This window comes from Ptychodera flava, chromosome 10 (genome assembly GCF_041260155.1).
Source record: "Ptychodera flava strain L36383 chromosome 10, AS_Pfla_20210202, whole genome shotgun sequence".
NCBI lineage: Eukaryota > Metazoa > Hemichordata > Enteropneusta > Ptychoderidae > Ptychodera > Ptychodera flava.
Window position 1 is genome coordinate 9,063,228 of NC_091937.1, and position 9,753 is coordinate 9,072,980.

General features: G+C 38.6%; 1 protein-coding gene across 2 annotated transcripts; it reads right to left on the reverse strand.

Annotated features, from left to right (window-relative positions):
• Window positions 1-2,715: 2,715 nt before the first annotated feature.
• On the reverse strand, window positions 2,716-9,525 carry LOC139141924 (D-beta-hydroxybutyrate dehydrogenase, mitochondrial-like). 2 transcript variants are annotated; one of them, XR_011554272.1, is made up of 4 exons: window positions 9,002-9,525; window positions 6,009-6,161; window positions 3,293-4,443; window positions 2,716-3,082 (listed from the first exon to the last, which is right to left on the reverse strand). XR_011554272.1 is itself a non-coding variant. In XM_070711688.1 (3 exons), exons 1-3 carry the CDS (start codon window positions 9,405-9,407, stop codon window positions 3,956-3,958), a joined length of 1,047 nt encoding a protein of 348 aa, XP_070567789.1. In that variant the 5' UTR covers window positions 9,408-9,525; the 3' UTR covers window positions 3,273-3,955. The 2 variants fall into 2 exon arrangements, 1 of the variants encoding a protein (XP_070567789.1); XM_070711688.1 differs by lacking the exon at window positions 2,716-3,082 and having other exon boundaries at window positions 3,273-4,443.
• Between the last annotated feature and the right edge of the window lie 228 nt (window positions 9,526-9,753).

Consider the following 9,753-nt stretch of genomic DNA (forward strand, 5'->3'; position numbering starts at 1 on the left):
TGAAATTATAATTTACACACACACACACACACACACACACACACACACATGCATATATATATATATATATATATATATATATATATATATATATATATATATATATATATATATAATATATATATATATATATATATATATGTATATATATATACACACAGACATATATATATATATATATATATATATTATAATATATATATATATATATATATATATATATATATGTGTGCATAATTCATGACTGCCATTGAACTTTCGAACTTTCCTTTACTTTTCAGAATCGTCTAAAGTACTTGTACCTTTCTCAAATACATTACCGATGTAAGGTTATATGATTTGGCGTGGAATCAATACCCGATATCAATTCCCAATAACCGTCACAGACAAGTACAACGGAAGTGCAGGGAAGCCTTGTTAAATATTAATGCTAACCTAGATGCGGCCGCTTGTGGTGCACTGCTATTGGCGTCTGCAGTTACAATCATGGACGGTACTGCATGTGTGAAGATTTTATCAAAAAACACACAAGAAATTTGTGAAATTGACGAAATCTGTGTCGATCGGCCCCGTTCAAGATACTTTTGCCTCTCTCGCCTTACATAAAGTTTGTACATCATGCAAGCGTTTGCAATGAGATCTTGTTTCATAATACCTTTCTAGCCCCTTACATTGTGACAAAGTGTATTTGTCAGAGAAAAGCAAGTCGGAATGGCATATAAGTTTGCTCTGTCTAAAGGTTACAAACCAAATCATTGGTCTGCATTTAGCAGAGGGTGATTTTTTACATTTTGTACTTATGTATCGTCATCATTTTGTGCATTTTGGATGTTGTAAGTGACATCATGCGGGTGTAAGTATTTCATGTAATCTTAATACCACAAATAGGTTAAAAAAGCGATTTTGTCCATTTAAGTGATGCCTGCCTATTAATAGATTCATTTCCTCGACTCGCTGTGAACTATCAATATCACAGGTGACATGTACTTAATAATCAGCCACTATACCTGTGAGCAAGTTAATTCTAACAACAGTTTTTTTTAATAAGTCCAGTATCGAATCTGTAGCATGTCGATAACGCTATTATAAACAGAAAGGTGTAAATAATCGAAGACTATTAACAACAGTACTTTTTCAAAGAGGCAATAGCGGGCGTTTTTAATATTCTGTCTTGATAACGGACATCCATTATGATACAACTTTCATGTACTCTTCATCGATCGTGTAAACCTTGCATAAAATGAGCTACTTTCTTCCATTCATCGCGAAGTGGTTTTTTGAATGACCAGTTTTGTGTTCTCATGCTCGCAAGCAAGACGCCAACAGCCATCAAAACGACGACACTGACAAGCCGAGACAACCTGCCAGGAAACGCTAACAAACAAACGAAGTTGACAATGAAGCTAAAGTTGGCGAAGAACGATCGAAGTTTCATTGAAACATATAAGAAGTGCCATGTGTTGTTGGCGTGTTTACAGATTTGTATCTGAGTGGTACAGTTGGTGACATTGACTTATTTCATAATCAATGGTGAATTTGAGTCAATGTCACAGATGTCATGCGCACATTAAGCTGAGTGTGTCCTTGGTTTGAGCAAACAGAAATAACGACAAAACGTTTCGCGTATTATTGAAGGAGCCCTTGATGTTTCCTGTGTGGTGTATCTAGACTACTTAGATTTCCCAGAATACAAGAGATCAGCACATTTATAGGATTTTATCATGGGTGAAAAACGCTCATCAAACGATAGACTGGTAATCAAAAACCCGTCCACAGAACCCTCTATCGAATGCAGTGGAAAATTTACAAGCCCGACATCTCCTCTGAAAGCCAGGAAGAGTTGGCGAGAACGGAGATTTAATCTGTTCATTCCAAATTCCCTGAAATAGTTATACACATAGACAGTAGAGGGGAAAGATGGTATACACTTACAATGGGGTTTCCGCCAAACCATGGTGGTGAAAGGGTGTGAGTGTATGATGACTGGTGCTTTTTGTACCAGCGACCAGAGAAAAATTCAAAACAATAGGTTCTGGCATGCTGCGTATATTCGCAGTCCATCCACGCGATGGGACTGTAGCATAAACATTAAGCAAAAACCTTGCAATTTTTCTTACGAGAAACACTTTCAACTTGTGGGGCGTGAAAATAGTTATGTGCTTTTGATAATATTGAGTTTCTGTAGTCTGTGGGCTAATTAACATTATGACATGAACTTCAGTAGACTGTCACGCCGCGTTGGTGGTTGGGAAATCTGTAGTCGCTTTGACGTACCCGGTATATAACTACCGCGTATGTGCGCCATGCCAGAGCATGCAAATTTATAGCACGGCTGGCCATGCATGGTCTGGACAGATGCAAAGCGATTACGGTGGCCTAGTCGATAGTCTATTGATTAACCTGTGACATGGGGGAAGCCGGCTCAGAGCGCCGCCACCGCTCGGAGTGTGGTTTACACCCAAAGCTGGGGTAATGAGTGCCACTTGCACATAAGACCTCCTACCTTTGCACCTTAATTAGTATGATGGACGTGCCCATTTTATCTCATTGTTTGCAAAAATTCAATAAGCCATGTCACTAGTACCAACACTGAAAGTTTTATATCAAAACAAGTTTGGAATCAAAACTCCGAAATTTGTCAGCTGCAGTGGGAAGAAAGCCAAATGATTGCTTTCCGACCAAATACTACATCATACAGGGTAGAAAGAGCATTTTGTGAATTACTGCATAATTCATTTTATTTCTAAAAACGCATCAAGTACACTTTAAAAGTTAGTTGTAAAGCTTCATATGTATGCTGTATCGCAACGTAGCCTCGCTTTTCAAAGTTTGCCTTGAACATGAAATTATGGCCTCTTTTGTAAACCCAGCCTCTTGAAGATGAACTGTGTTGAGTGTGTCCCACTCATATATTTTCTGTCCTTGGTCTTTATTTGAGGACGCAACTAACAAAATATAACTCTTATTAAAGGACTTTTTTGTAATCTTCACAAGGAAACTTGAACGTATTCCCTTTCAAATCAAGAATAAAATCGGGGTCGGGGGCTGGCACAGTGCAAAATTGGGACAAACACGATTTGAACTAAATAGGGATAATTGGATGGTGAAGTAATGTCAATTTAGTAATCTCATCTGCTTTTCTTTTTACACTACACAATTGTTTTAATTTGCAATATTGCAATATTAAGCTATAGGGCACCTCACACTGTTGAGAAATTTGAAAAATATAGGAAAATCCAATTATCCCAAATTAGTTCCAATCGTGTTTACATGTACTAGAGAAATAAATTACCTAAAAAATACCAATATAATTTTTAATTCAAAAGGACCGTCAACCCAGGGGTTAATTCTATGGGACAAATTTAGTTTCTGTTTTGAAGCAATAAGACTGTGTAAACTATATTCACTCGCCCAGTTTCAAACTGAACCCCATCTGGCGGTTGACCAAAAGTTATTGTAAAAGTTTGAGGCTCCGAATATCAGTCCCCCAATTTGCATTCTGTCTTAAAATGACGGGGAAAATGTTGTCAAATTCCGTGAAGGGTTTGAAAATTGTCACATTATTTTAGGCCAAAACAGCATTAATAATTTGTTTCTTACCCTAGATATGTGACAAAAATAATCTGGCAACGCAGTTTGTCATGTCATTTTCGCTTATGATTCAATTACCATGCAGATACAGAATATGAAAAACAGAAGTATTTCCTTGCCAGAGATGACGACGAAAATTTCGCTTTTCAGATCTGTTCAGTGGAAATATATGACCGTTAAGTTTCTGCCGTGCCTAGCGCACTGTCATTTTTGAAATTTATTCTTTTCAAGCGTGCGAAAAAAGACACAGTTGCTGAAGCGGCCAGTCAAGATCGAAATAATCTTTTAGGCGGTCGATTTAACTCTGTGTCTATTTATATTGATAAAAGTTGTATTGAACGATGTTAAGTTTTGAACAGTACAGTCATTGGTACTTTATTCCGTAATAGAGCCTGTCGGATATTCTTTCCGGCAGATGAGTGAACGCAAGTCTTCTGATATTCCAGTACAAGTCCATTGCATAGTAGCGAATCTTCGGTCTTTTCGAAATAATTGCGTCGGTGTAGGCGTCGATGACCGGCGCCATTTCTGTCTTCCCGTCAGCGGCTGAGCAATACGATCTAATAGTGTGCATCGCCGTGTCAAAGTACTCTCTACCATATTCTGATTGTACATTTGACGGCATTCCATCCCACAGTTCCCTGGCTGTTTTGTCGATAAAGGCTTCCGTCAAGATCCCAGTGGCAGCGACAAAATTCCCCGGTTCTATGATGCTGACGTGGACGCCCCATCGGTGCATTTCGTAGCGAAGGCAGTCGGAAAATCCCTGAACAGCAAATTTTGAAGTGCAGTAGAGAGACCTTGATGGTGCGCCATGACGGGAGATGCCGCTCGCCATGTTTATGACACGACCTGTATGGTAGCATTGACCGAGACACAAACGTTTTGGAAATTAGTATTGTTTACAATGACAGACAAAATAATGTAAAAGGCCAAAAGAAATGCAAAAACCCACTTGTATAAACATTGTGAATAAAATACAAGTATATTAGACGGTCTATCTGAAATACTTTATTTTTTCATCCAAAGCTATTTGATTTTTGTGAGGGTGAGTAAGTACAAGTTCATCATTAAGTTATGACGAACGATTCGGAACGGACTCAATACGGTAGGGCTGATCGCGACCACGCTGCCCCTGTATCGACTTAACTCCACTCTTGATTTTCACGTGAACGAGAAACTGTGTAAATCACATACTTGAAGTAAGTTCATCAGCACTTAATAATTGACTATTCGATAGACTTTTATATAATCGTTATCAAAGAAAGAAACTTAACATTAGAGTAAGCAACATAATATTGAACATGTCCTCTCCATGGAGACACTGTCACACAGACAGACAGACAGACAGACAGACAGACAGACAGACAGACAGACATGTACGTATACCGTTACGTGAAATTGTGTTAGCTGTAACTGTTTACGCATTTCACATTATTTTTGTTCGACTCTGAAAATCATATAGAAACACATATACACCTAGCTTAAATTTATCAACAGAGCTCTCTATGCGTGTAATTTCCGTTATGAAGACTGCACTGACACTCAGATTACAGCTGTGTCTAGCCATGGCCAGTCAGTTCTGTACACGAAACAGGGAAACGTAAAACACACTTTCAAATATGCAAAACACACTAAAGGCCAACATTAAGAAATGAATAATGTGTGGAGTTGCTTTCCTTATTACATAGATCAATATTTAAGGGCTAATTCCTCAATTGCAACGACAAAATAGATTTATTACATTTATGGTTGACAAGTATTACATTTATGGGTGATTTTGTTATTACATTTATGGTTACCATTTATTACATGTGTGGTTGGTGTTTTTATTACATTTATGATTGATTTTTGTTACATTTATGGGCGATATTACATTTATGGGTGCATTTTATTACAATTGTGGTTGATATTACATTTGTGGAGGTTACAACAACATCATATTACTGATTATTTGCCTTTAAGATATTTTCTAAAGTGAAAGAAAATGGGTGTTTTAGAATACAAATACAACTACAAATTATCAAAAGTTACAGATACCGTCACTTTATCAATCAATCAATCAATCAATCAATCAATCAATCAATCAATCAATCAATCGATCGATCGATCAATCGATCGATCGATCAATAAATCAATCAATCAATCAATCAATCAATCAATCAATCAACAGTCTGTATTTTCACCATTTGGGCAATAAGCATTGCGGCAGTGCCAAACATCTATACATCAATTTAAGAAAATGGCAATTTAAAATACATATATCAAAATCCAGGCAGCACACAGTATTAAAAACCAATCAAAACACACGAGGGTAAAATGACCCAAGTACAAAATTTGAAAAGCTAGTTGAGTCTGTTCAATTGTCTTTATCGATGTTGGATCAGAATGGTTCTCAAGAAAGACGATGCACTCACCCTTTGCCTTTCTGATAAGAGGCAACACCGCTTTGGTCACTCGTATCATTCCGTGTACGTTGACGTCATAGATGAACTTGTATTTGTCCATGGTGCACCATTCCACTTCACCGAAGGACGATACTCCTGCATTATTCACAACGGCCCATAGCCCTGACATAAAACAGAGATAGCACAATTTAATACGTGAAGTTCAAATATTGGCTATGTTAGGGGATAGACACTACTCCTGGGAAAATTTGAATAGTTACATGCTGTACAGACTAAAAATATAAAGAACTTCAAATAAATTACGTGCCATTCTGATTAAAGGCCTGTGTCAGACGTCATATTGTCTTGCCATGAAAGTTACTTACTAGATTACAATTTCAATGGAAAGCAAAAGGCTGTGACACCTCCAAAATCCACAAGCAGATAAGAACAAACTTGATCCCGGGTATAATGTCCCGGCCTTTAAATGGAACAGGGCTAGAAAATTATACTGCTCTAATCGCCACCAACTCTCATCCGCCAAATCAAATTTGAGTGTCAAATATTCAGCTTGTCAATATAACCAGCGTGTTTGTGCACATAGCTGACCAGGTACGGTGCGATGTTATGGATGATCATATACGGATGGTTATTATAGAAATGTACTCATTATCGTTCGTGACCACTACAAGGATACAATACACAAAATTTAGAAAACCTGTTGATTCCACTGGCAACAACGTCTGTGATTTGAACGAAGAGGGCGCTGTTTAAAGGACCGAATGGGATGAATAGTTATGTGAATGGTTATTCGAGAGAGTCGAATGAGTAAGTTGCAAAAGGTTATTTAAGTTCAAAAGCTAATACATCTACGTAACATATAAGACATCCCTACCAAAGTTGAGAAATAAGCTTTGGAGTAAAAGTGATTAAACATGTTGAAAATATGATGCAACAGAACTTACAGGCAAATTTTCGGGTCTGGTGAGACTTGGTGGTAACGGATGAACCTTGAACTAATTTTGACGGTTAAACTGCATTATTGATATTATGGTTTTTTTCACTCCATTTTTTTAAAACATCGTTTGTGCATTTGTCTTTGCTTTAACTATTTACAGTTATCAAGCCATGACGTTATTATTAAAATTAAAGAAATTAAAGTTATTATTTTTTAATAAATTTCACTACTTTCCTTTCAAAAGAGGGTCAACAGTAACTGTGGTTATTTGGCACAAGGACCTCGGCTGTAGGGCCATTATTGGAGAAATTAAAGTGCCAGTAATGCTAATTTTTGATGATTTCTCATCATTTTTATTTTGTGTATCGATAGCAAGTTCTTATTATACTTCCAATAGAATTTGGAAACGCTCGTTATTTAGCTTGTGAACATAGCGCTTATATGTGTAAAAAACATTGTTATTGTTTACATTTGAATAGGCCTACTAGTAAGGACCAGAATTCACTTGTCGAAAATACCAGTGCAGTTTATTCCTGTATTGACTGAGTTGACAAGCTGAATACTGTGTATATCACGTGCTTTGGGCAGTAAAATAAGAAATTATGGTTGACACTGAAAACCAAATAGTGAAAAATCATCAAAAGTTAGCATTACTGGCCCTTTTAAGGATAAGAAGTAGCAAAAGGGACAATAGATGTGGATCATTTTACCCTACCCCATAGTGAGATAGAGTAACCGTGAACCGTGGTCTCCTTTGTAATGCTACATCTCGCCTTGGTTTCAACATAATATAACGCCTTAGATACACAGCATACCTGCGCACGTTGCAGATGGTTCACGAGCAACATATAAACACTGTGTACAAACAATTCTTAACAGTTATGACAGCATCATTTATCATTAACGTCACATGTAGGTATTTTAAGATAAGAAACTTGATACAGCCGATAACACTTTCAATGAGAGATATGTGATACAGGTGTAGTGAAACAGTCGTTTATCTGCAAAGCTTAGTGGACAATGGACACGTACTTTGTACTTTCATGTCACGTGCTTCTACAAATAGTAGACCAGTATTCTGTGCGACGAATTCGTGGAAAGCGGATATGTCCTATGGGGAGTCTACACCAAGTTTCGGTGTTTTCCTGACGAAAGTCGACCCATGTGTCTTGAGGGATTTTTTTCAGGAAAGAGAGATCCATTCGGGTGGCACATACCCTTACACCTTTCTAAAGGAGTGCGCTCGGAGCAGGATGATCCAATTTGCGCAGTGACCCTCCAAAACACGTTTGAGGGAACATGCTCTGTGATTGTGGTAAAGATACGCCCACTGAACGGGCCGAGGTTCCATTATAAAGCGCTCTTTAGATTACGTCATCCTGACACGAGATATGGCTAGCCAAGTTGTTCTGAACAATAATACTTGTTGAATTCATAGGCAGTCCCCTCTACCGTCTATGTTTTATTGTATAGGGCCAGACTCCGGGTTGTATGTGAGACGGACATGAGACGAGGCCACATCATAGTTAATAAACATAATTTTCTTCTACCTTCGAGCATTCCCAAGCCTCCCTCCCTACACTAGCTTTTGATTTTCCCCTTGTATTGGCTATAGAATATGTGTCTTGATATGCCTATGGTGTCGGGAATTGGCTTATAGCCGGTCAACGTGTAAACAGTTGATGACCTTGTGTCTGTCTGTATCAGTATTGTATTAGGGATCTTGGATAATTAAAACACTCGCTCGGCAAACGTAACTTCCGCGTTTAGGGGAGAGGGTTTGGCTGTATTTCGATTACCGTGCACAAAAATCGCACTACATGTTTTCATATCATCATCTCGCTCCACGTTTAACTGCATCGCAAAATATCGTGCTATACTGTTTGGCGTGTACCAGTAGTGGATTTGGTCGAGTATTTCTGTCTGTTGTTCTCCACTAGGTCAATGGATGCTGATGATGTTGTGGGTTCGAACCCGATTGAAAACACTGTATAATTTTAACCACGTAATTACCGATTCTATATAGGTATGATACGGAATGAGGCTGGGTTGCAACGGAAATTACCTTGCTTCCTATCGGACAGAGTTTCCAAAATAAACTTTACAGCCTCTTGGACTTGTTGATCGGAGGTGACATCCAACTGCAGAACAACAAGTCGGTCGGGGTCGATGTCTTCTAACTCCTTCGCTCCGTTTCCGCCAGCATTCTTCAACAAACAGCCGGCATAGACGAAGAACCCGAGAGAATGGAGATGTTTTGCCAGTGCCAGTCCGAACCCGGTATCACAACCTGTCACTAAAACTGATTTGTTGTCTATTGGTAGACGTTCCCTGGGAGAGAAGTGTTTGAACACGATTGCAACGACGACAGCCAGCAAACCCAGTCCTAGTTTTGCAGCCAGACTTGTGGGAAGCATTGCTGTGGACAGCAAGCAGAAAGCTAAGAACGCAGCAATCTTCATCGGAATCATTTCGTGATGGAACGTCTATGCGAGGCAAAATGCTGCCGTTTTTGACGAACGTCGTCACAAGCTACCATGCGATGTGCTGCCGTAATCTTTGTAATCTGTCAGCTGTGCGAGTAAACAGTTGAGTCGTGTCAGGCCAAAGTTCAAAAAGGTCAGCGGGCAACCAAGCTCTTCGTGGAACAGGTTTCCTCGGCTATAGCGCAATATCATATTTTCTCCAGTGTTCTCGCACGAGGCGATTTTGTTCGCAACTGGCAATTACGAAATGACACTTATTGGAAGTCGCATATTGTTGACAGTGGGAGGAGGGTTTGCTGGTTGTGATGATAACATTTGTAAAAAAGTTTGT

Bases quoted from the DNA above. Each gene is read 5' to 3' on its own strand.
- LOC139141924 (XM_070711688.1), bottom strand. From the start codon at position 9,407: ATGATTCCGATGAAGATTGCTGCGTTCTTAGCTTTCTGCTTGCTGTCC. The intron at 6,162-9,001 runs GTAATTTCCGTT...GTTTTATGTCAG, and splicing joins TCTGTCCGATAGGAAGCAAG to GGCTATGGGCCGTTGTGAAT. The intron at 4,444-6,008 runs GTGAGTGCATCG...GCTACCATACAG, and splicing joins TCTTATCAGAAAGGCAAAGG to GTCGTGTCATAAACATGGCG.